A 26,149-nucleotide genomic window follows, 5' to 3' on the forward strand; every position below is an offset into this window, starting at 1 on the left:
TGCACCCTCCGTACGTCCGCAGATGACACCGCGCTGGGTGGGAGCGCTGGGCTGCTGGAGGGCAGGAAGGCTCCGGCCAGGCTGGATCGGCGGGCCGAGGCCTTTCACCCACTACCCTTCCGCAGAGGGTCGGGGAGGAGCCCGGCGTTTACCGACGACAGGAGGAACAGCCTCTGGGAAGACTCGGGAGGAGAAAAGTCTGTGCTGCTTGTCACGCCTCCAGAAGCTGGCTCTCCAAAGCAAGGCAGGTGGACAAATTCGGTGGCAAGCCGTTACTAAAACGGAGGTCTGATGCAGGCTCTTGGCTCCACCCAGATCAACAGAAAATTAAATACCCTCCCCACGTAAAAAACTATTTACAGACTGACTCTGCCACGCACAGACCACCAGTGGCACGGCCAGAACCGCACTGGGCTCCCAGAGACCCTGCCTGTGCCTTGGCTCAACCGTTAAACCATCAGCAGAGAAAACACCACGACAAAGAACCAGTTGTTCGGCTCCGAGAATCCCAAGCCATTTAAATCTTCTTCTGTTTAAACACACCTCAGTTTTTAATCATAGAAATGTCTAAAAAATGCCTTTTTTGTTTTCCCCCCCTCTCCTTTCGGTGGTTCTAGAAACCAGAAGAGGCCCCTCTGCTGTTGCTCCAGAGGACAGTCTATGGCAGTAAAAAGTAGGTACGGGATGAGAGATTTGGGCACACGAAACACATACAGCACTGGCAAAACATACGGTCAACACGCTGTGCATAAAAATATCAGACATGAACTTTTTTCACAAAATATATTGAACAGCACTGGCCCGTTAACAAATAACTGACCAACGGAGCTGCAGAGCTCGAAGTTTCTCCCAGTGCTGCTCTGGACTTACGGTTTCACTTACATATTATCCCACCCGAGTCCGTGATGCGTGCAAGATAATCACCATGAAGGGAGGCAAGAGGCACCCCGGGTGTTCTTGGCGTACAGACCCCGCTGCTGCGTTCAGCCTTCAGCCAAAGCTCAAGTCATTTTCAACCCATCAAAGCCACAAAACTTCCACCTTTTCTCCAGGCTGGCCCCGACCCCGCTCAGCTCCTGCCTGAACGTGTTCTGGAGTCGAGTCATGAGGACTTCCACCTCCGCCGTGCAAATCTGTGGGAACAGGAAGAAAGCGTCGCTAAAACCGAAGACGCTCTGGTCAGGGGAGCCCTGGAACGACCGGCAACGTTGGAGCCCAAACACGCGCCAAGTGCCAAGGGACACCGAGGCTCTCCCTGGACGCCCTGCCCAAACGCTGCCGGTGACAACCCCGGCACAGCACGAGCCGCCACGCTTCGGGGCAACACGGCCGCAGGCAGGAGCGGCGCCAGAAGTGGGCAGGGACAGGAGGAAGACGCTCCTCTTCCCTCCCTGCGGGCAGCCTCGAGAGACCAGGCTCTGCCCTCGAGCGCTGCCCCCCCGACGCCCACCCCCGCTCCAGGCCTGCCCAGGGAGCTGCCAGCCGTGACGAGCCACCCCCGGGGAACCAGCCCCCGCGATGCCCACGAGGGAGGGCAAGAGCCCGCGGGCAGAGCCCCGGGCAGGAGCCCAGGCACAACAGAGCCGGGCAAGTCGGCAGGCTGACGCCCCCACCGAGCGCCAGCCAACGCTAGAAGAGCCTGCTGCCGCCGCAGAGGGCAAGGGCTGCGCTTTTCACAGGGCCTTTCTGCCAAGCCTGGTCTAGAAAGTTCCAGCAGCCCTCCTCCGCCCTGCGGATCCCACAGAGGAAGCGCCAGAAGTCAGAGGAATGATGCGATGGCATTTCCTTAGGAGCGCCGGCGAAAAAGAAAGGCAGCTGTTCTGCCTCAGACAAATTCGGAGCTAGAACGAGGAGATTAAAAACATATCATTTCAGGGCTGGAACGAGCCTGGAAAACACAGGTCAGCGAGCCACGCTTCCTTAGAACGGGGAAAGTTACAGTTCTAAACAAAAGCAGCTGAAAAAATTCCAGTCACAAGAGAGGAGTCCCACGCTGGTGAGCCTCCTGCTCCTGGGATGCTTTCAGGAAGACAGAGAAGGACAGAAGATCTGGAACCTCCCAAAGCCTCTGCCCGGTCCCTGCGACCCCCCAGAGCCTCTGCCCAGTCCCTGCGACCCCCCAAAGCCTCTGCCCGGTCCCTGCGACCCCCCAAAGCCTCTGCCCGGTCCCTGCGACCCCCCAAAGCCTCTGCCCCGTCCCTGCGACCCCCCAAAGCCTCTGCCCCGTCCCTGCGACCCCCCAAAGCCTCTGCCCCGTCCCTGCGACCCCCCAAAGCCTCTGCCCCGTCCCTCCCCGTTGACGCTGCAGAGGGGCCCGATGCCAGCGACGCGCAGGGACCCCGCAGCCACGAGCCGCTCCTCGTCGCGCCGCGGCAGACGCACGAGCGCTGCTCCCGTCACTGCCCTCCTCGACCCCCGCAGCCAGGGCTCGATCCCGCCGCTCAGCCCAGAGCCCCGGGAGCAGGGACTGTGCCGCTGTGCTTGTGTTTCTGTAGCACGAGGGCCCTGCAGAGCACCCTCCTTCCCGGACAGGATCAAAACAGAGACGGAAAAGGCTCAGCGAAGGGCTACGAGATCAGAAAGACGGGAGAACTTGGCTCGGAGGCACAGAACCAACAGGACTGCTCAGCGGAGGGAGAACATACACAAACAGCGGCGTGGGTGACGTTGGAAGATAATAAACAGTATGGGAGAGGCGGGTGGTTTGTTCTTCTCCTTAGGGGTCATCAGGATAAGGGAAACAAAGGCAGCAAACTCGAACAGAACAAACAGAAGTACATGCTAGACTGAGAGCTCCAAGACGGGATTCGCTGCTGCGAAACGCAGCCAACGTCAGAGGGGTCTCGGGAACGATGAGCAGGACTGCCCGGGAACCCCCGCAGCAGGACAGCACCTTCGCCTCTGGATTCACGTCTGCACCAGGCGGCGCAAGCAGGAGCCGGGCTGCTCTGAGCAACCCGCTGGGCTGCGAGAGGTCCCTGCCCACGGCAGGGGGGGCCTGGCCGATCTCTAGAGGTCCCTCCCAGCCCATTCCGTGACCCCGGGATAGCGCACCCCTTCCCTCGCCCTCTTCCAGCGAAGCACTGCAGTGACACACACCATCTCGTGCCGCCCTGTCCCCAGGGAGGGAGGGAGGGAAGCTCCTCCCCAGCCCTCCCGGACCCCAGCCAGGCGCCCTGAGCCGGCGCCGGCAGGGCCGCACACCTACCTTGCTGTCCAGCCGCTGCAGGTAGGAGCAGATGTACTCGATGCTCGCCCCGAACGGGTGCACGTGAAGAAACGTTGAAATTATCCCTGGGGAGAGGAACACCACAGGCGTCATCCTCGTGAGACGGGAGAGCCGAGGACACCAGCGCTCTGCTGGTGGTGGCGGTGGTGGTGGCGGCTCATCACCCCTCGCCGGGGACCGGGGACGTGCCCAGCGATGAACCGCACCGAGGTGATCGCACACGGCGGGACGCCAGGCCCGAGGCGGGGGAGGGAGAGCAGAGCTCTCCTCCAGCTGCACCGTGGGAGGCCCGGGAGCAGGAACAGGCAGAAGGCGGCCGGGGAGAGGGGCAGCAGCACGTGTCCCCCACCCCCACAGCTCTGCAGCGCTCGGGTAGGCAGCACAACCCAACGTGGACCCTGTCCCGGGGACTCCCTTCCAGCTCACGGCCAGGACCGTGTGTCAAAAGGACTGACTCGGGTTTCTGGGCATCACCTGCAGGAGAAGGCTGTGCCTTTGGTTTTGCCCAAAGTCCCTTCCCCCTCAACGCCGAAACCAGCCCAGGATCCGGCACAGACAGACCCATCCGGGTAACGATGAGTGATTCACTGTTGTTCCCAAGCCAGATCTAGAGGGATGGTTAAGGAGAACTTGTGGCAATGAACTAAAGAAAATGCCTTGTCCCATCGAGACAAGGGCTGCTGTTCCTCCCTTTCAATGCTCCAGAAAATCCCCAACTACCCCGTGCTCCAGGCTGAAAGGCCGTGGCACGCCACGTTACGTTATTTTTCAGTATTACTAGGAACAGCCGACGAAAAAGGAAATCAAAAGGGTAGCAGATACACCGGCACAGTAAATCAGAGGCCACCGATCCCTTCATGAGCATCACTTGAAAAGGCTGGCAATACTTCTCACCCCACTGAGCCTGGCCTTCTCTCCCTGCCACCTTCCTCCACCCGTCCTTCCTCCCTGGCTGCAGCCTCTGAGGCTAGAGGAGCTCACCCGCCCGGGGCCCGGGGCACCACCCACGTGCGAGGTGCTGACTGAAAGGTGCACGGCACAAGATTTCCACGGCAGCCCCGCGCGAGGAGAAACCCCGACCCCACCGAAGCTCGAGGCTTTCCTTGGCCCCAGGACTCCCAGCTCCGTCGGCACAACGAGGCGGCCAGGAGGGAGCTGCGAGGCCACCCTGAAATAAATCCCCCTTCAGTTCAGGCCTCCAGCGCCGTCGCCAAGCCCGTCACAAGAACTTACCAACTAACAGAACCTCCCGTTCAGACTTCACAGGACTCGTGCTCAGCGCCTTCTCGACCGGACAGTCCTTCTCCTGGCTGCACGCACAGGCTCTGGACGCGCTGCTCTCCTGCAGGGAAACCACAGGGCCCGTTCCACACCGCGGCAGCCCCGCCGGCGCTCCTACCCCGCAGGCAGCAGCTCGCTGGGGCTCTGTACGTTTGTTTTCCTGCCGCTGTGAGTCATCACGCTCGCTCGTGGCACGGCTGGACCGGCTGTTTGTTTTGCAAAACGCTTCCAACGAAGCGCGGCCACGCTCGTGCTGCTGGCTCTGAATTGCCAAGCCAGATTAAAAGCCCACCGAGGTCAGCAAGATGCCACAACACGCGCTTTATCAGCCCTGCTCACGTCGCCTGCTCTAGAAGGGCCTTATTTTAAACAAGCAAAGAAAAACCAGGCGGCCAGCCTTGCGGCGCCCAACTCGGACGCGGATGTTTATTTTCCAGATGCCTCAAACCGAGGCAACGCGACTATTGGGCAAGAGTGCCCGATGGCCGCAGAGGGTTTAGGATCAGACTGTCCTTGACTTGAGCTTGTGGTACTGAACCAAACCAGAATTTTGCATCATCTGTGATCCCCCAAAAGGAACACACGACTGCCAGTGATGCACAGACTCGGTGGGGGCAGCAGAAGCAGGGCTGCCTTTTATTCTCAAGTTTTACGCAGAATTCCAGCGGTCTGAGCTCTACAGACAGCTATAATTGGAAGCAGCTTCCAGTCGCTAGTGAAGCGGACTGGGCCCGGGCCAGTAACCAAGATAGACTGAAACGGTCCCCTGGGTTCACTTAGCTGCTCACACCAGTGCAGTTCTCAGCTACCCGGGACTGGAACTGTGGGGTCATTTGCTTCTGCGGGAGAAAGTCACGGTCTGCACCGGGGAACAGAGCCGGCCCCAGGCTGGCCCAGGGCCGCGGGCCAGGCAGCGGCGTCACGCTGGGAACGCACCGCCTGCCCCCTCCGGCGGACCCAGCAGGGGCTCCCGGAGCTGGCTGAAGTGACGGTGCCACAGGTGACGGGGCACACCAAACCCCGCTCCTACACCGCGGTGCTGCACGCGCCCGCGGCTCTCCCAGCCAGCAGCTGCCAGCAACGGGGAACCTGAGGGGGTTTTTTTGCTCACTCCGCGTGTTCCACGCTCCTACGCCTCACAAGCAGCCAGCCGTTAGGAAATTGCTCGTTTTACAGCGAGGTGGCACCACCTCCCTCTGACCAAAGCAGCAGCAATGAAGCTCTCAGACTTACGTTCCCTTGGCAGTCAAGCGCATCCCTCTCCTGGTCCTCTTCATCGGCCATGCTCTGCTACACGCCGGCAAAGAAAAGGAAAGATTACTGACAGTATCTGTTATCTCTGTGCTTTGCTACCAGGCTCCTGCACTGGAGATTACTGGGATACAAACCACCTTTAATTACTAGAAAGACATTCACTATCTATTTAGCCCACGGCACAAAAAGGTGGGGCTAAGGACTGAGCAGCTGAGACAAGAGCTAGGATTTGGCTCTCTGCTCTCCATGAGAGGTGCTGCACAACGTCTCCTGCACAACCTGCAGAACTGTGACCGCGCCAGAGGGGGACCAAGCGAGGTTAGATCCGTGCACGGGTCCACAGCCTAAAGACAGAGCGGATCAGGCCTGAGAAGCAGCAGTATGTAGGTATGTTTAGAGTGAATCCAGCAAGCACGAGAGAACATTACAACACAGAAACTCTGAATTCAACAGTGGTTTATGGAGGTCAGATCAAAACACGTCCCTAAAAGCAAATCTAAAAAGTCAGAGTTTGAAAACTGAGACCTTTTTTCCCCCCATGTTTGAAAGCTGAAGTTGCAGAGGAACACACTTCAGCTGCTGTACCACTCTATGCTATGAAATCAAAGTTAATCTTTTATTTATACAGTTGCTTATCTAGATTGTCTCACTGGTAGACGAAGCAATCAGCAAGTTCATTACTGACAGACACCCTCTGATTTGGCAGGGAATAGTTTCCAGCTTTCCAAAGACAATTGCTCCTAAGGCAGGGCCAGGCATCCTCCACACTTTGTCCTTCGCTGCGCTCGTGATGGACCACGAAACCCCAGGACTGCATTCACCGCTGAGAACCAGGAGCACTGGGTCGGCACATACCTGCTCCTTCAGGTTTTCTAGTAACGCTTCTATTTTCAGTTTGTCTTCTCTCACTTTTTCTAACTCAGCTTCTCTCTTTTTGTATTCATCTTGTACTTTCAGGAGATGCTGGAAGAGAAAAAGAAATGCAGTTGTTAACCTGCCTTTCACCCCCTACTATTTAAAGAATATAAAGTGAAAAAGGGCCTTCCCACGCAGCGCGGACAGACCACAGCCAGAACAACGACGAGGTCAAGCATACAAGAAGAAGAAATCTTTTCCACAACGTACTTAGAGACCTCTTTGCCTACGAGCACACAGAAAAGCCTGACTTTGTAAACACGGGGCAGTAACTCCATCACCCACAAACCTTCGCTGCCCTCGAACAAAGCACGTGCTGTGCACTAGACCGCGGGCCTGGCCCACGTTAAAGCTAGCTCCCCCTCCTCCTCTTGCAAGGTAAGGGAATTCTCTGAGCAGCTACTCGATAAGGGCGTTTCCACTGCTATTTGCACAACTTGCAGAAAAACGTGACGACCCCGGGCACCAGCCCAGCGGCGCGGGGTGCTCGCGACGCCGCTCCCCTGACAGCAAAGCTCAGGGGGAAGGCTGGGTGCTGGACCCCAGCCCGTGTCTCCTCAGAGGGGAGCGGGATGAAATTCTCCAGCCCGACGTGGTGTCTGTCAAGGAGAACCACGCTGCGGCGGGGGCCATGGCAGCCTGCTCCCAGAGCAGATCCGTGCTCCTCAACGCAGCCACGGGGAAAGCAAGCGAGCGCAAAAGCCGACACAGGGGACAGAGGAAAGGTACAACGACCGATCTCTCATTAGAGCCAGAGGAAAACGGCGCTCAGCAAACCGCCAGCAGCACCGGGCCTCTCAAACAGGCAAGATCGAGTCACCAGGGGAAAGGCTTAAAGGCCAGGAGTGCAGAGCCTAGCAGCTTTCCCAAGTCAAACCGGGATACAAAACCACACAAGCGCTTCAGTGAACGCTTTCTCCCCGGCTTCAAACACCCCTAACCAGCTGTTTAAAACTTTTTCCCTCAACTAGAAGGAAGAATCAAAAAAAAAAACAACCCCCAAGACATTCATAACCTTATTGCTGAACAGCTACAAACAAGCAGCATCTGTTCTCATCCAGGCAGTTCCTCCAGAGTATTCTCCCAGCACCACCAGCCATCCCGGTAGCGGTGCAGTGAGAAACTCGACCTGCCCGACACCTGCGGAAAGGGAAACCCGCTGTGCCCCGCGATTCCCCCCGCGGCGAGGGCCGACGGTGACGACAGAGGGCTTCTCCTGCCAGCCCCAACGTCACAACCACCAGCGCTGCCAGCTGACACGTCAGGTCCGGCCAGAGAATGACCACAGCCCTCACAGCCTTGCTGCAGGCTCTCACTTTAACACCGCGCCCACCCGAGCTACGACACGCTCTGCGTGCTGGGTTATTGGCTTAACACCCCGAGGGCCGCTGTTAGGGTTTACGAGGACCCAAACCACTCAATGTCCAGGGAAATCCCAAAAAACGAGACACACCCTGGACATTTCAGCGAGAAAGCAAGGCCAGTGCAGTTCAGGAAGCCTGGGATTTCCCACTTTCTAGCTGACGCTGGTACGCAGGACCTCACACAGTCACGGAGCGGGTGAGCACAGGCTCAGTTCTTCAGAAGCCACAGGGTGGTCAAGCAAAGAGGACGCAAGGAATCCATAAACTCTGGATTGTTTCCATGCGACTTCTCAGTTCACACACAGTCACCGGTTTGAGCGTTTGCTCGATTGGGGGCTGGGGGTTTTTTTGGCAACGCCGTAAATGCCGGAGTCGCTCCCATTTGCCAGTTTTGATCCCACTGAGAAGCAAAAGGCCTTTGCTTGTGTTTCTGCTCCACAGCACAGCCCCTTGGCCTCTGCAGCAAGACCACAGCCATGGAAAAGCCCGGGCCCACCTTCTGCATGCCCTGCAGAGCCTGCTGGAGGAGCTTCATCTGCTGCTCCTTGGTCGTGTCTTCGTCCCTGCTGGCTTTGCCTTGCTCCTGCTTTAGCAGCTCCACCTCGTTCCGGTAGGCGTCCAGCTGCCAGCGCAGGCTGTCGTTCTCCTCCTTCAGGGCTTCCACCTGCGACACCAGCGCTGGGGACAAGGCAGGGAGGGAGGAAAAGTCAAAGAAGCGGGGGAAAGTCGTCCCTGGGTGCTCTCCCCCAGAGCACAGTGGCTCTGTCGCTCCCAGTTACAAATCCAGAGCGCCAAAAGGGATTTGTCCCAACCACGGCTTGCCATGCCTCTTTAGAAAGCGAGCTCCTCTGGACAAAGAGCACCTCTCAGCAGTGAATGCAGTATTCACGTTGGAAGGGAAAGAAAAAAAAAGGCAGCAAAAGAACGTTACTGGGGTGAAATGGGCATGCTGGCCAGGAAGCAGCAAAGCCAAAGGACTCTGGGACAGGTTCCACCGGCACCTTCAGCCAGCAGAACGTCTCCATCAAGCCACGGGAGGAAACCCCAGCACCAGCCTGATGCCCACACGGGCGTGATCAACTCAGGAAGGGGATGATGCCACACTACGGCTGCCGGCAGCCGCGGCCGGCTCCCGAACGCGGCCGCGAGGCGGCGGCACGGCCCGACAGCCGGCGGTGCCACGGCCTGCAGCTGCGGCCGGGAGCTCACGGCTCCCCACGCACAGCTCCGCCAACCCCAGGCGCCTCGCTGGGGGCTGCGGCTCGGCCACAGCCTCAGCTCGCCCTGGCCGTCGCAGGGAGGAGGGACAAACGCCGGCTGCGGAACCAGGCACCGGCAGGAAAACAGCTCCGGGTAACGGCAGGTGGTTTTGCTCTGCCCGTGACAGTTCCGGGGTACAAAACGGTCAGAATGGGGCTCCTGAAGGAAACCACTGAGGAGACAAGTACTTTGTTTATGAGCCGTAAAAAGCGGTCTTACCTGATTCTTCTGTTTCTTTCATCTCTGATGGATCTTCTATTTCTTCATCAGACATTTCCATTTCCTCCTCTCTTCGAATACCCATCAGTTCATCGTTATGAATGTTACGAATTTCCTAAGGTTCAGAAAGTAGAGGGGGGTTTAAATACAGATTACAAGGAACAGATTGTTCGGATAAAAAGATGCTGAACTCTAAGCCTGCAAAATGCCTCTCCATGACACAAGAAAAGGGAAACCATTAAAAAAAAAAAATAATAATTGGCAGAGGCTGTTAGACAAAGGACAATAGCATCAGTCAACCTGTCAGCGCTACTGGTGCGGCTGACTCCCATCTCCCTCCTCCTCCTTGCCCCCGGGCAGGCACTTCGCCTCACCAGCAGCGCCGGATCTGGGCGAACCCTCTCCCCGCCTGAGGCCCGCACAACCTCCCCTGCGCTCAGCGCTGCCCAACCTCGTACCCTCCGCCGGGGCCCCACCTCGTGCCTCCTGGCTCGCCGCACACACCCAGACCAGCAACTCCCCGCTGCCGCCAAGGGCCACCCCTGCTCTCCCCTGCCCCGCACGCCCGAGTCGTGAATAGCCACGAAGATGTCATTAGACAGGCGGAAACCTGTGCCTTTGTGTGCAGGAATGACTGACAAAGGTGTCCGGGGGTGGGCTGGCTTTGTGCTGAAATACCCCGGGCCCGAACAAAGCAGTGTCTCCTCTCCAAGCCTTGAGAGTTTCGAGAGTCTTTATTGCAGGTAACGCAAGCACACGTCCACCAGGAGCAGCCAAGAGGGAAAACGACCGTGCTTTCACCTTGGATGAACGGACACCCTGGGGACAGCGATGGGGAACAGGCAAGAAGGCGGCAGATCCAAGCACGATGGGCAGCACGGGCCGCACTTCCGAAGCGACGGCTGCCTGACCCAGAGACCACCCGTGAGATGGCAGAGCTGGGTGGGAGATCAGAGGAAAATCCTCCCGTCGCCTTTCACTGACGCCGCTCACCAGCCCGAAGCGGCCTGGGCCCAGCGGGGAGCCCTGGGCTGGAGAGGAGAAGCCATATACTGGAGCGAGGCCCTTCCTAAGCAAGGGAACACCACCCTTGGCTACGTTAGCACGGCGGTTCCCCGGGTCTCAAGCTCCCGTGGCTACTTGCTGGGCTGCCTGCAGCCATGGGACCTGCTGGCACTGCCTGGGAAAACCACGCGAAGGCACCAGCGATGAAAAGAGAACGCTGGCCTCGCCTAACGGCTCCCCAACACATACCTATTCCCCGAGCCGCCCACCAGGCTCTCCTCCGATGCGGTGATCCACAGGATTCAGTGCTGCCAAAAGCCGTACCAAGAAGATGCATCTGGTGGGTCCACCTTCCCCTAAGGGAAGGCCCTAAGCTGGGGGAGACCGGCAGGCTGAGCCCAGCAGCAAGTGCTCCTGGAAGAGGCCTCACCAGTGCTCTCACGGCCTCTTCCCACCGGGAGAACTTACCTTGGAACAAAAGACAGCTCCCAACGGAGAGCGCGCTCCCACCCCAGTCACGGCAAGCAATCCCAGTAAGTGGGAACGAACAGGAGCACTAGGGCTCCAAGGAGAGGCACGCTCCGAATCGCTCCGAATCACTCCCCACCGGGCTGCTCAGGTACGGAACAGAACGTTAGCGCCTCCACCAGCTGGGTCCTGCTACTCTGAAGCAGCCAGTGGCAAACACCGACTCAAGCTCTGCCCCTCTTTAAAGGCTAAATGAGCAAGAAAAACACAATTTCTTGCTCTTCAAAACTACCCATATCGCAGGGGGACAACACTGCTGCTACCCCTCCGAGCACTAACCCTTCTAGGGGAAGGACACAGAAGCGAGGCTCCAAGGGGGACGAGCCCTGACTCGGAGACCCACCACGGGGCTCTCCCACCTCCTCAGCAGCCCTCCGCGCTCCCCGGAGCACAGCTATCTTCCCGCTTCTTCCTCAGGCCCAGCAAGCGTCAAGATGGGCCCCACTGCCAGATGCAGCCAAGCAAGGTGACATCCCTGCTACGCAGGCGAGAGGAGGCAGCAAGCGTTTCATCACAGACTCCAGGACAAACACCTCCCAAACCCAGCACTTCCCCAGGAGGCAGCCTTTCTCTACCTTAGCCTTGGTTTTTTGGACACTGTGCCTGACTCCAGTAAGATTTGACAAGACCAGAGAAGGGACTGAGACTATTCTTCCTCTTGCAGGAAGAGCAGTTTGAGCCACACGCCTTCCTCCATCAGCCCCCAGCCTTGTCGCCCCCTTTAAAGCCTGCGTGTCACTAGCAATGTCGCTGCACGGGACGAACACACAAACACGAGCGCATCCTCCCTCAAGTTCTCCAGACTGCCCAGCTGCAATTATTTCCACCTCTCAAGTCTGTCAATAGAAGTGTGATAAAACAGATCTCTGACGACGCTTAGGGTTTGTTGGGTTTGGATTTTTCAACACCTCTTTAGAAATCCCCCTGGCTTTAACTTTAAAACCAGCAGAAAACAGATCAATCATCGTCTTTGTGCACAGCTTCCATCAGCAGACGGACCTCAGCGTATTGCTACCAGTAACACAAATACCAAGAGAAAATGTATTACCTGTAACAAAGAGACGACTGAGTAATTCCCACCTTACACAGAACTAAGGCGGCGTTACCCACGCGAGCACTGCGCAAACGCAACATCAACATCCTGACAAGAAAGAGACCGTGCTGGAGGATCTAACACAATAAAAAGTTACCAACCTCTGCTTGTTTGCACCACACGCTGATGTTCTTACGCTGAGCTTTCGTGAAATGGTCCCAAGCCTTTTGTTTGGAGGCAGAATGGTACACGGCCACTATCTGCTCGACTGCAGTATCAAATCAGCAGGCAAATCAGGCCAGAATATCATCCAGAGAGGGCGAACAAGAGGAGTAAAGGAGTAAAAAAGTGGAATCAGGCAGGTGGTTTGGCTAACCTTTTCTTATAACACTGTACTGTGCTGAAGCTACGCTCAGGAAAGGGACGCTGCGCCTGGAAGGAAAAGCAGGGGCTTCGCCAGGCCAGCGCCAAGGGCTCACAGAGTAACGACCAACGGGGAGAGCGGCACCCGCTCGCCACGGGGAGAAGGGCAGGCACACCTGGGCCGAAAAACCGCTCCAAGGCGCCGCGCAGCGCCGCCCCCGAGGGCGCCGAGGACGGCCGGCTCACCCGGGCTCCCTCAACCGGGGTGACCGGGCCCGGCTGTGGACACTGGCACCGCGGAGGGCGTCTGCCGGGGGGCGCGTCCCACCCAGCAGCGCCGCAGCCCCAGCGCGGCCGCGGGAAAAGGGTTGGGGCGCCGGCCAGCAGCGGCGTGAGCGCCTGAGATTTATCCCCCTTCTCCAGAAAATCTGCAGGTTTTTGGAAGTACGAAGCGCCTCTCCTGGGATGGGAGCTCACCCAACAGCAGAAAGCGCTTCTCCCCCGCTTCTTTCTTTATTTCACACTGGCGATACCGTCACGGGCTTAATCCTGACACAGGTCAGCTCTGCTGCCTCCATCGACCCGAGAGGGGCTGAGGGATCGGGGGGCATTTTGCAGAGCGGGGCTGCAGGCTGCTCTCTGTTGCCACTCACTCTGCAGCGCTTGCTTAGTTCCCTCTGGACTGTGTGCCCATATTTTTTACCATGAACAGAATTTAAAAAAAAAAAAAAAAAGAAATTTAAAAAAAAAAAAAATCAGGCAGCAAACAAGTGAACAGCCAAAGCTGTTATTAAACCCAAGAGTTAAGAACGTTCACAGCCTCGCCAAAGGAGACCTGGTACAATTGTGGAGAAGTACTCTGCAAGGCACTCTTAAAAAACAAAAATGGAAAGAAATACTCAGACTTCCCAAAGCAAGGACGTGTAAGAGGCAACGGATGGTTTGGGGAACTGTTAAAAATCGCATCTTGGAACTAACACAGCTCATGCCTCTTCATGTCACGACTTGACAGAGCACTGCGATTTGAAAGACCCGGGTTCGAAACGCTGCTCTGCAACAGGTTTTCATTGTGACCGAGAACAGGGAGTGGGAACCCTCTGCTGCATCCTACCTTTGGCGAATAAATCCTGCACACTTCGCTGAGGCACCAGATTACCAGGAACTTACCTTGTCTGTGCACACAAGTGGAGTTGAAAAGATGATAGAACTACTAATAGACTATAATTAAAGGAGGAAAAAAAATAAGAATCCACTCTCTCCTCCCCCCAGATGTGGACTCTTACTCCGATAAGAAGCACCACAAGAAACTTTTGCCAAGTTAATGATATTTGCTGCTTCTTTTCCCGGAGCCCTTTTAGCGCAGCCTCTCCAGACTCTAGAAATTCAGCCTCTTCCCTACGCCAACAGACAACCAACATTCAGGGCGGAAACGCTACTCACACTGAACCAGAATCCCTGAGAGAGCAAGTTTGAATTTCTCTTTAGCTTCTTCCATCTCCTTCTCGTGAGCCGCTTTCTCGTTCACTAGCCTGCGAACGTGGCTGTTGGCCGACTGGATCATGGAGTAGAAGTTGTTGGCGGTCCTCCTGTTCACTTCTCCACGCTCTATCCAGGTCAGCAAGGTCTGGATGGCTTCCAAGAACTTTGTGTCATCTGCAGCGAGAAGGGACACCTTTGCACCGCAGAAGTCCAGGGTCACCTGCCCCGCTTTCAGACCCTTTCCCTGGCGCTGCCGGACTCTTTCAAAGCTCAACTTACTTCAGGCAGCGGATGGCAGCTCCGGAAAGCACGGAACTGCCTGAATACCAGGCTACACAAAGGAAGGCAAGTCTACCACCAAGCCGATGGAGCAACCCTTCTGCCGGGGTGCAACAGGAGGAGGACCAACGGCTGGAAACCTACAGGAAACCTTCACATGCCTATTCTGATGTGCTCTTTCACGACAGAAAATACCCTCCAGCTCCAAAACAATCAGGCCACACGTGGGTCTCGGGTTCAAAGAAGGTCTTAGGACTCGCACCAGTCCTTTTAACACGAACAGAAACGCTTTGGAAGAAACTGTGGTCCTCAAGTATGGGTTTGTTTTTACAAAAAGACAGACAATTCCGAACGAGAGAGCTAGGAGAGCTGCTGCGTGCAGGCCGAGGGCTCAGGCTGACCAGGCCCTGCGAGGTCTAGCTGGCACCATCACTTCAGCCCAGCCAGACGCCCACGGGAGCACACAACCCCCGCCCCAGCACCCGCACAGAAGGGCCAGCCCGGCCCGCAGAACCACTTGCCTTTCAGCTTCTCAGCGACGACGCTGCACTCGTGGTCAGAGTAGTGGACGACGGGCGGCGGGGAGGGCGGGCGGAAGCGCTCCTCCTCCAGCCGCCGGCGATGGCGCTCCTCCCTCGCCAGCATCCGCTGCTTGCACTCCCACTCGTACAGGTCGTCCCGAGCCTGAGCAAAATCCACGTGCAGGCGCCCCGTGTCCTTCTTGTCCGTGCTGGAGCCCAGCCTGATGCGATAGCCTGCGGCGATGACAGGACAGTGACCGACCCCGGGCCCCAGCCGCCCACCAGGGCCCATCCCTTGTTCCTACAGAGCCAGAAACCCCCCAACAGAAGCGCTTCCTGAAGGGTTTAGCGCCCAGAGAGCGAGGCTGGAAACGGAAACGTTGTTGGGGGGTTTGCTGCTGTCTGCACGTGCCAGGCAAGGCCTTACGGGGGCTGCTCCTCCCCCAAACACCAGCAGGTCCTGGGGCTCGGACTGTTTAATCACAGGTAACCTCTGAGGCTGCGGGACTGAGCCCAGTTCACACGGGGAAGGCAGAACTGCCTTGGATTCTTCCACCAGCTCCCAAAGCTGGGGATGGGAAGGGGGAAAATGAGAGTTGAGACGCGGCAAAGAGGGCAGCGGATGGATGGCGGCGATCTTGGAACAGCCCTCATCGTCCGGCGGGAGCGGGAACAACGTCAGCAAACGTGCACGTCCCGTGCGGGAACCCCTCTCGCCAGCACGGGCTGCAGGACCCCTCGTCTGGAGCTGCCCACCAAACACACCGGAGGGCTCTCCAAGACGAGCACAGGTGGGATGTGCGGAACGAAGCCTGAACCACAGAGAGGCTTTGTGCACAGAACAAACCCAGGGACAGCGCTGGGGGGGGGAGCACAGGGATGGCTGCGCGCAGGACCGTGGCTCCGGGGCAGCATGGCTCTTGCTAACAGGGCGCTGTGAGTCTAACCCAACTGAACCGTCTCTGGAACGAGAGGCGACGCTCACAAGCGGTCAAAACAGACTGCAGAAAAGTCTCCGTTATTTTAAACGGCAAGAGCACCTCCCTCACTCCTCCGGACAACCTCATCTCCCTAGAGAGAGCAGGGGCTTTGGAGTTTGTTAATATACTGAAAGAACGAATTTGGAAGGGGTTTTGGCGTGGAAATAGAAAGTATTAGTGTATTATTCTAGGATGGAAAGAGCCAGGCGGCGAGCCCAGGCTGCTCAGGGCAGGTGTAACCAGCACAGCAAACGCGGGCTTGGCTGGGGACACAGCGCCTGCCAGCCACGCCGAGCCTGCGAACGCCCACCACCAGGTCTCTGGCCTCACAGAACCACCTCTTAAAACCCTACGGACGCAGAGCAGGGGCTCCCCGGCAAAAGGAGCCCAGGTGCCTCCGCTGTGATGACCGACAGGGAAAAAAACAATGCTGAGGAAAGTCCAGCCCACCACCCAACTGACAAGCAATGGAGCGGCTGCAATTTTTTACAGGACCCTTCAGCATTATCTACAGCCTCAGCCGGACATGTATCCAGGTAAGATGGGGGTGGACTCTGATGGCACCTCACCCCGGTGCTCTGCAGAGGTTTGCAGTACCCAGGTAACAAAGCATTGCTGTCTTTCCTATCAGGAGCTGCTTTCACCTATCTAAGCAGAAATGCAACAGCAGCAGAAAAAGAGGCGACACAACATTAGCCAAACCTTCCAATAGCCACAAAGCCTGTCACTGTAACTACAAAGAAGTCAGGACACCTCTGCCCTGGAATTTTAAGCTGCCATCTGAGACAGAAATACACCTACCAGAGAGATAAAGTGCCTTGTCCACCATGAACTCCTCAGCAAAGCGGATATGACAGAAGTTCTTCTTACTCTTCCGAATCGCTATGACTTCCCCACACTGTTCAAACACCTCCATAATGATCTGCTCGGTTCCGTTTTCCGGCAGTCCTCCCACAAACACCGTCTTACACCCTGGGGGCCTCTCTCTCGTTGCCGGAGGGGGAAGATCTGAAGAGAGCAAGGGAGAGAAAGCAGACCAGGTTAGTTTTTGGAGCCCCCGTTCCCTTCACCTGCCCAGCTCCCCCGAGAGACGACCATACCTTCCCGGCTGCCTCCAACCGCACACCTCGCTGTGCTGCACCGGCTTCACCACACGGCAGAGCCACAGCTCTGCTGAGGTGCTAGATGAGACCCGGCACGGCGAGCAGCCTGTTCTCCAACCGCGAGATCTCGGGAGCCCGAGGCCCTCCAAACACCCTCCCCTAGCGCAAGCAAAGCTCACCGAGCTCCTGGGGCAGAACACGAGCAGCACCAGGACCTCAAGGCTTCCCCGCAGGAGGTGCCTCGCAAGCACAGCTTAAGGCTCTGTCCTAATGTAAAGAATGTGTAGAAAAGGCACAGAGAGGATCCTAAAGGGCGAAAAGTCGTACAGCCGCCTGCAACGGGCACCCACAGCCGCCTGGAAAGGGTACCCACGTATCAACATTAAGGGAAGGCCATGAACCAAATTTAGGCTAAAAAGATAGTACAGAAGGAAGAGATGAAGGAAACGGGTATAGCCAAGATACATAGAAGGAGTTATTTCCTTTTTTTTTCCACCTGTATGGCTAAGACGAACCACAGAGCATAAAAGCAGGCTGCAAGTTAAGCCTAGCTGGCAGAAGCAGGTTGCTGAGCACGCTCACTCCCCCAGCTGCAGCACTGCGGCACACACGGGACGGCACACACGGGACGGCGTGAGGCTCCAGCGGCTCGGGGACGTGTTTCTCCCGCACTGAACTCGTTCCTGTGCTGAGGTGCCCACCTGGCAAGCGCAGCGAGACCCTCCCAACCCAGCACGTGAAGGCTGAGAAGGAACATGCACTTGTTACCTGGTGTGTCTTAATATCTGGAAAATCCTAAATGAATGTCAGTGCCGAGATCCATCGCCCCGGTTAAGCTCCCAGAATTACACCACTTGCATATTTACTTAACAAAACAGTTGTATTACATTCTTTTAATTCTTTGGCGTGCTTCCAGCAAAGTTCTTCCAAAAGCAATTATTAGTATTATTTTCTCTTTGTTTGGAAATGGCTCCTTTCGGTCCCCACATCGAGCCTGACCACTGCTACAGCCTTATGAAACAACATCCTCAACCTTCTTCTCTGTAAACCCCAGTTCTTCTGCACCAGCGGCTCCTTCTGACATCCTGCTCTCACTTCCCAAGAGCAGAGGCTGCAAGGCAGCACCCGGCCAGGAGCTCACCCCGTGCAGCACCAGCTTGTAGCAAGGGCCTCCAGGAAGGAGTTGTAAGCTCTACGAGACGCTGAGGTTCCCCTCTCAGGATAACACTGACCACAACGGCTAGGTTTTCCCTGAAAACGTGAAATCCAAGTTTAATCCTCTTTCCCATACACCTCCACAACCTTATCAAACATTCCCTCTGTCTACTTTGCCATCAGCAGCAGTTTTTCTTGGAAAGGGGACCGAGCACGTCTCTGCGCCTTCAGAAATACACACAAGAGTCTGCGAGAAACAGGAAAGGAACCGATTGCCATAGAAACGCACAAGTCTGAAGCAGAAAGAACGAGGGCACAGTAAGATTTGACCAAAAAAAGTAATCAAGGCGATCTAGAGTCTTTTAAGGGAAACTAATACAAGCAGCAGGAACTCCCTCAGCCAGGAAAATCCCAAACTCTAAACCAAAGAACTGGACTGGATGCTAAGTACGGAACCGACAAACGTCCGTCCTAACCGCAACGGCTGCAGCCAGCCTCCCAAGGCAAGAGATGGGGTCTCCTACTTCTCTCTCCCACCTCTGAGGGCACAGCACCGTTCACACAGCAAGGACAGGCACCGAAGCGGAGCGCAGTGGGTACGCAAGGAACCCATCCCACCGAAGTGCCCCAGGACACCGGGGTGTTGGCAGCACCAGGGGAGCTCAACGTGCTGACTCCGGGAGAAACGGCAACGAGAGCGGAGACGCCGCGGCCAGGCTCTGCGACACCACCCCCGGGACGGGAGCCTGGTGGTACCACGGAACTGATAAGGTGCCTGTTTGCCACCCTGGGCCAACAGCCTGTCACTCTCTGACCAAATGCCGTCCTTTGGGTGAACTTTGCTCAATATAATCTCACTAAAATACCAAAACACGCCTCCACCCCAAAAGCTACCCGCCTTCAAGGGGCGACCACCCCTCATGGAGCTTGTGCCCTGAACTTCTTTAGTCCCTACCTTTAAAAGCGAAGTGAGAGAATGTTACACCAATCGTTACACAGGTATGTACGACTGGAGGCACTCAAGCTCCACCTGAAAACTAAAAAAAAAAAAAGTATAAAAACAGCTTGAGAGAGGAGGCTGTTAGGGAAGACACCATCGCTGACAAGTCACAGACCACCTTAGACTTTTGGGAGCAGTCAACGGGCTGAGCCTCTCATCCCCCCATAGGGACACCTCTGGGTAAGACCCCAACGCTCGGTTACACCGAGGGCTCCCCAGGAACTCCGAAATCTCCGCAGTCGCGTTTGTAACCTCCCGTGTTCTACAGCCAGGCCGTGTTACGCTTCTCTGCGAGGTGCGTTGCAGACAGTGAATTCATCACCGGCAAGCCACAGAACTTGTGGATCTTTGCTGCTCCAACAACCTGCACCATCTCCAACCCGGCCGTGCCAGCCCTGGTGAACGCGTCCGCACTCCTACGCGTGGCCGCCCCCAGCCCCTCCGGGACCCGAGGGCAGGCTGGAACGCAACGGGGGGTGTTTTCTCCAAATTCCTTTGTGCTCCAACACAACAGCCGTGAGGATTAGAGTTCAAACACGCAGGGACTGGAACGCTGTCTTCCCCAGGCCTCACCAGTCTACCCACTGGAAAGGCTGCTTACTGAAACGGCGAACACTCCATGACGACAACAGGCTTTCCCCATCGCTCCAGTCACTGCTCCCCAGCATCTAGGCCATGGTGGCTCACCCCAGAGCTGCTGCGTCCAGGCAACGTAACGGCCCCTCTCTCACACACATTTCCACCCCCCCCCGACACGCACAGGAACAGGACAAAACGTAAATAGACAGTTACGTGGGTTGGGTGGGAAGAGAGTGCAGCTTTTGCAGTGAATGATCTCCTTCACAGCAGGCATGTCCGGCGGGATGGGAGGTGGGACTATCCCCAAGCCCGGCATCATGGGGTTGATCGGAGGGATCCCAGTCATCATCCCAAGAGCAGGGTCAAAATCTAAATGGGGGAGAGAATAAGGGAGTCAGGCAGCGGTTCGGACTCACACAGCAACGGTTTATTCAGACAGCAAAGGGAGTGCTCTCCCCGCACGGGCCAGTGCAAATCAGCTGAGCGAAGAGCCATAGAGAGGGACCATCGCAATAAACTCACCAGAACTTTTGATCTGTGCCCTCAGAACAACGGCTTAAAAACCGTTTCACTGTGGAGTGCCTCAGCCAAACAGATTTCCTCTGTTCAAATAAACCGCTCCCTTTTCCGCTCTGCGGACGCCCCCTCCCACCCAGTGTCCAAGCCTTCCCCAGTAAGTACCATATCACCCACACAAAGCACGCTGTGGGATACGGGAACAGCGTAAAACCCAACCCAGCCCGGTCTCATCGGGTAGGTCAGCAGCGCAGACAGCTGGTGACACAGGGCCAAGGGCACCCCCTGGCAAACCAGACAAGTGTTCCAGCTTCAGCAGCGAAACGTGCCAGAACTAATTCTGGGTAAAACACCCAGAGGCATTTGAGGAAACACCTTACTGCATGCCTTACCCCGCCTAACCTGTTCCAGGCTTTAGCTAGCACTCTGGCTATACCCAAGTAGCATTTGACTTTTGATTTGGCTCTTAGATTTGCCTCCAGTGCCAAACAAAACCAAGCAGAGCTGCCAAAGGAGGGGTATTTCATCTGTTGAGAAGCTGCAGACCCTGGGGAAGGGATACCTGTGGGCAACCAAAATGGAAACGGTACGCCTGGATGCCCTGTGGAGAAGGCTCATGAGTTTGAGGCGGTCAGCAGCTAAGCGGCAAGGACCACCAGGGCCAGCTGGTACTATCGGGGTAAGATCCCAAGAACTCCCTCCCGCAAGTGCACGACACCTTTTCTCCTCTCTCTGCGGCAGCAGCTCCGAACACCTAGGCGATCCCAAAATACCACAGGACACAAGCACAGAATACGCAGTCAGAGCCTTTGAATCTGCCTGTTTGAGACGCAGACGGATAAAATTAACTTTGCAAGGCACAGATAAAAGCTACAAATAGGCAGAGCTGAGCGGTGCAGAGGCAGCGTTTTCCTTTGATCCCAAGCTGGCACCGTTTCAGACGCTATCCGTATCCCTAAGGCAGCACACATTTTGTGTTCCTCCCTTCACAACTGCTGCTTACAGCAATCCGGAGGCAAGACAACCATTAGTGCCCAGAATGGATGTTCGAGTTTGGTATCTGAATTTTGTTTACCTTCGTATTTTGAAACATTTCACCTGGGGCGGCATTCCCACGCGGTTTACGTACGTTTCCTCGCACTCGGTCCAAGCGTTGCTGTTCATTTTACATCACACGTGAACAGCCACAGTAAAAACCCAGATCTGAGGCAAATCCTGTGCCACGGAGCAGGCGTTGGTGAGGGAGGCACAAGAAATCTTCCAGTAGCCAACTGTGAGATACGGACGCAGGACACACGTGAACTGTATCCTCCCCTGCGGGCAGCGGGTGCTGGGACGGCTGGGTCCGTGACACCTGCCCTGGAGAGCTCTGAGCCAGTAACTCCCTGATCCAGCCTGCGACAAAGGTATTGCCTCTGGAGGCAAACTGAGGCGCAAGGAGCGCAGCGCAGCCCCTTTCCCGAAGGGCCGGGCGCACGCTTGCCAAAACCAGCGTCTTGGCCTCCAACCTACCCGCACACCTTTCGGCTTTCCCAGGTTTAGGCCGGGACGCTCACCACCTCCCTCCCTTTCGGCAATATCTGTGCCAGTAAACTCCACCCCAGCGGCGAAGCGTCAGACCAGCCTCACAAACGCCGCTGGGCCGGGCCAGCCAGCCCCCGGGCACGCAGTGGGTACCAGACGCTCCCCTCTAAGCAGCACAGAAGCCACCCCAGGACACCGGCTCTCCACAGCCTCTGCCCTGCCGCACACAGCTCTGGTACCCTCCTCTTGAGACGGTAAAGCAAGCCTCGATTTCCCTCGAGCTGTACTCCAAAACGTCAGCAAGGAGCGATCTGGACCTTGCCCACTGCTGCCTACCCAGAGCAAGTGGGAAGAGGAGGAGCAGCCAAAGCTCTCACTGCCGGGACAGCACAGGGGATGGGGGACACGGAGCAACGGCGATCTGCTGGAAAACGCAGAGACCCTTGGAAAACATCCACGTGTTAAGAGTCCAGGGTCCCGCTTGCCTTCCTAGCACAGCTTGATGCAGGTACGACCTCCGCGCTGGCAGCAAGAGGGGCAGAACGAGGGGTGTATCAGCCACCCCCCGCCCTCATCCTCGGCAGGGTGGTGGCTGTTCTTCCCAGCCCTACAGCCAGAGGTGCCACGCTGGGCTACCGGCCACGTGTCACGGACGGGCAAGTGAATCCACCGCTCCAACTGCTGCAAGCCTCTAAATTCAGTCCCTATACTCCTTTGTGCTAATGAGAGCAGCCTCACCTTGTCCTGGTCATGTGTTACTGCTTCAAGGTTAGCTGACAGCAACGGGCACGGCTGGGAATCGGAGAAAATCCTTGACGCGGGAACAGAGGAGCTTGGGGAGTCTGAGGGAGGAGAAAGCTAAGACGGGTGCTTCTCTGATGAAGCAAGACTTGGACCTTTCTAGAAGCATGAAGGGATGCCACGACCAGAAGCAGAACTAGCAGGGCAACGAGCTGCCATGCTGTCACGGCAGGGAGAAAGTGTGTACGCCAGGGCAAACAGAACCCGCGGTCTTTGGGTTCGTGGCGAGCCCCACTGCTCACGGCTCGGCCAGCAACGTGCAAGCCAACGTGCCAGCCTGCGGAGAGATCTGCTGCTTCTGCCAAGAACCGGGGCCCATGGCTACGGGGCAGCATCCGAGAGGCTTAAGAAGTGGATTCAGAAGAGCTGGTCTCCATTTTTAAGAACAAAAAAGAAGAAGAAAAAAGTCCTCAAGGACTCTAGAAAACAACAGGCCTGGCAGTTATCACAGGCCTGTGGTAACCTTTTTTATACAAAGCTCATTTTTACTTGACAGAAGCACGTGAGCAGGCGAATGACACGAAAACACCACCCCTACGGCAAAGACAGACGTGAAACAAGGCGTAGGGGACAGCAGAGCACAGACTGCACGCACACTCAGGGCACGTTAAGGGGTGCTGTGAGTTAAATACTGTACCAGCTGCACAACAGCTACCTGCTCCATGCCACAAGCGCAGAAACAGGACTGGGGCGCGCTGCCCACACAGACGCTCCCTCCCCAGGCGAGCAGGCCCTTACACAGGCAGGAGACACCATCCTGCTCAGGTGCTTCACGCAGTGAAGCGCTGAAACAGTCCCTTCATTTCAGGAGTCTGGCACCCTGCCCTGCTGAGACAGCAGGTAGGGCACGGCCCCGCTCCTGCAGGAGCTCTTTAACCAACCCTGCACGGGAGGACTCCCCCATGCCCACGTACTCCGGACTACAAGGTGGTCACTTCTGGAGCACAATCCTCCGTTAATTTCTGCCTTATGCATTTTGCTGCCCTATTGTTTTCCTCTCCATCTCCCTCCCACCCTTCCTTTTAAGCAGTCCCAGTTCAGCTTTGAATAACGTGTTCCTTGACACCACTGGTTTCCCGAGCTCTGCGTGGGACCCTCCTCCTGCTGGTCCACGGCAGAGTGTCCAGAGTACCCCACAACCACCACCGTTTGCATCGAAACCCACGTATTCTCTTTTCCTCCGCAGTCAGTTTTAAACCGCTGGTCTCCGAACACGTCACTGGCAGACAGCAGCGCATTTCAAACCCTTCCTGTACGCAGCACGCATTTATCTCCCTCAACTGAAACGGGTTCCTCCCAAAGACACGTCTGAGGCAAAGGTGGGCACAGTCCGGAGGAGCTCACGTACCAGGCAGGAGGGGCTGGCCTGTCATCCCCATGGGAGCCATCCCTAGATTGTTCATCGCAGTGGCCCAGGCAGTTGGGTCTGACATTGGCAAGCCCATCGGAATGGAGTCGAGGCTTAGATTCCTGCCACCATCAGCTGAGAGGGGAAAAAAAAAAAAAAAAAAAAAGGAAAAAAAAAAAAGGTGGTTAAGAGCTTAGCGGGTACCTCACCCCTTCTGCAGGGCACACGCCGCCCGGCACAGCAAGGCGCTGCAGTATCAGCCGCCCAAACCAGGCTGGAAACCAACACGTCGGAAAGACCCCAATGAAAACAGCCCAGCGCTGCCCCTCTCGAGCAGGCGACTGTCACAGAAGCAAGGCCCACGAAAACACCGCCTTCCAAGAGCGCCCCAGTTAAGGTTCATCCACCCCAATCAACAGCTCTAGGGGGCCCTAAAGCAGCACCGATTAAAGGCGAGGGGCACGCTTTGATTCCTCCCAAGAGATCTATGAACAAAGGACAAACATCCAGCGGGCACAAACCGTCAGAACTGCACCGAACTGAACAGAGATGGCCAGCCTGTTCCAGCAGAGGGAACTTCCACCGCCAGTTGAAGACATTTCTCTCTCAGGCTAAAAGGGGAAGTGAGCCAGAACAACGTCATGCTGCCGACAGCAGCAGCACCGTGTTATTTATTCGAGGTCTAGTAGAGTTACCTGGCAATCCAGGTGGAACCATTAACGTTACACAAACATGTGGCTTAATTAAGCATTCAGATCATCTTCAGTGATTTAGCTGGGTCAACCACGCCCCTAGCTGGTTACTTCCATGTACCACCAAGACACCTGCTTGTTCTTTTTGTCTGCACAGGTTTTAACTAGAGGTGTCCAAACACAAAAATAGTTGATTCTAAAATGGGAAAAAAAAAAAATGCTTAGCACAAGGTTAACTCTGCACATGGAAAAAATAAAAACAAAACAAACAAACAAAAAAAATCAAATCCCCACACAAACTTTTCTTCTTGTGGAAAAACACAGGACTCGTCCAGTTCAAAACAGCCAACAGCCAGTGCCTGGAGCATTCTTCTGCTGAGCAGAGAGGACAGAGCTCGAGACAGCTGCCCAAAGCAGAGCAGGGACAGCAAACCTGGCCACCTGCAGTCAGAGCTGTCTCACATGCCGTCTTCCTGAGGAAGCTTTCAGAAAATGAATGCTGGTTTGAAAAGAATCTGGCTTCAACAACAGGCCGGGGGGGGGGGGGGGGGGGGGAATATTAAGGCTGTTACTGCCAGCTGTACAAAACCCCCCCAGCTCTAACCTGGAACTCAGCAGAGCTGATACTCCCCCATCTCGCATAACCCAGGACCCAGCCCAGCGCACAGACTCCTGCAGCTCTGCAGCACACACCAGCAGGATGAAATTTATTGACCATTTAACTCGCCCGGTGATTCAATGATTCAGGATTTCCACTTCCTACCCTGTTCCACCCCTCTTCTCTTCTTGCCTTCTGAGAGGTGACAAGGGATGTGTTCACCTTCCTGAGATACCTGGTGAGAGGCGTCCCTCCACGCTGAGCCCATCTTCCGCTAACCACCCAACCCACGTACCACACGGGCCCTCGCCAAAACCTCCATCTCCCGAGCCCAACTCAAACGAAGCTCGGCCGAGGCTGAACACGCGGCCTTGGCTTCCTCTCTCCCTCCTGCCGCTGCCAGTCCCACCACCCTTTGAGCCCAAACAAATCGCCCGTCTCACCTTTTACACTAGCCAAGCCCAAGGCCTACACCGGGGTTAACCCACGTCCAGAGCACCCCGGCACACCTCATTTTTCCTTGTCTGACAGATCTCACTGGTGGGGGGAAAACAGAACGTCCTTCGAAATAGCTCAGACCTGATGCTCCATACACAGCAGACTTAGTCAAGCCGAATAGGAACTAAAGAAACGAGCAGGAGAAAGGCATGCTACCCCCAGAAAGGACAACTCGGCTCTCCAGCTGTCAACGATGGAACCCAACTCCAAGCAAATTACACTGCAGCCTCTCCTTCTCCGCACACCACCATCAGAGACCCCACAGCGCTTAAAAAACCCCCCAACAACACAAGAGCTGCTTTTGTTCTGCCCAGAAACCGCAACGAGGGCTCACCCAAAGCCAGGCAGGCAGGGAACCACGACCACGGCTCTGACTGCAGGCAGCCCCACACCACAACTTCGCTTCCACCTCTCCACCTCCGGCATTAACCCCTCGGCACAGCAGCGGTTTTCGGCCTGCGCTCACGTGGATGCCTCCTCTACTGCCAGCTCACCTGGAGGAAGGTTTGCTCTCTTCCTCTTCTTGCCCGGGTCACCCCCATTCTCAGCTGGGCTCTCCGACCCCTGCGGGCCAGCCGCGCTGCCCAACGGCAGAGGCTTGGTGTTGCTGGCAGGATCAAAGGAC

The 26,149-nt window shown here is 56.4% G+C and overlaps 1 protein-coding gene across 2 annotated transcripts; it reads right to left on the minus strand.

Annotated features, from left to right (window-relative positions):
- Positions 1-524: 524 nt before the first annotated feature.
- ENOX2 (ecto-NOX disulfide-thiol exchanger 2) lies at positions 525-26,072 on the minus strand. 2 transcript variants are annotated; one of them, XM_086470717.1, is made up of 14 exons: positions 26,019-26,072; positions 23,737-23,871; positions 19,761-19,916; positions 16,512-16,718; positions 14,731-14,964; positions 13,892-14,104; positions 12,250-12,356; positions 9,523-9,637; positions 8,540-8,721; positions 6,620-6,727; positions 5,744-5,800; positions 4,463-4,571; positions 3,209-3,294; positions 525-1,133 (listed from the first exon to the last, which is right to left on the minus strand). In XM_086470717.1, exons 2-14 carry the CDS (start codon positions 23,831-23,833, stop codon positions 1,002-1,004), a joined length of 1,803 nt encoding a protein of 600 aa, XP_086326843.1. In that variant the 5' UTR covers positions 23,834-23,871; positions 26,019-26,072; the 3' UTR covers positions 525-1,001. The 2 variants fall into 2 exon arrangements, with proteins under 2 accessions (XP_086326843.1, XP_086326845.1); XM_086470719.1 differs by lacking the exon at positions 5,744-5,800.
- Positions 26,073-26,149: the final 77 nt, after the last annotated feature.

This window comes from Leptosomus discolor, chromosome 9, assembly GCF_034619465.1.
Source record: "Leptosomus discolor isolate bLepDis1 chromosome 9, bLepDis1.hap2, whole genome shotgun sequence".
NCBI lineage: Eukaryota > Metazoa > Chordata > Aves > Leptosomiformes > Leptosomidae > Leptosomus > Leptosomus discolor.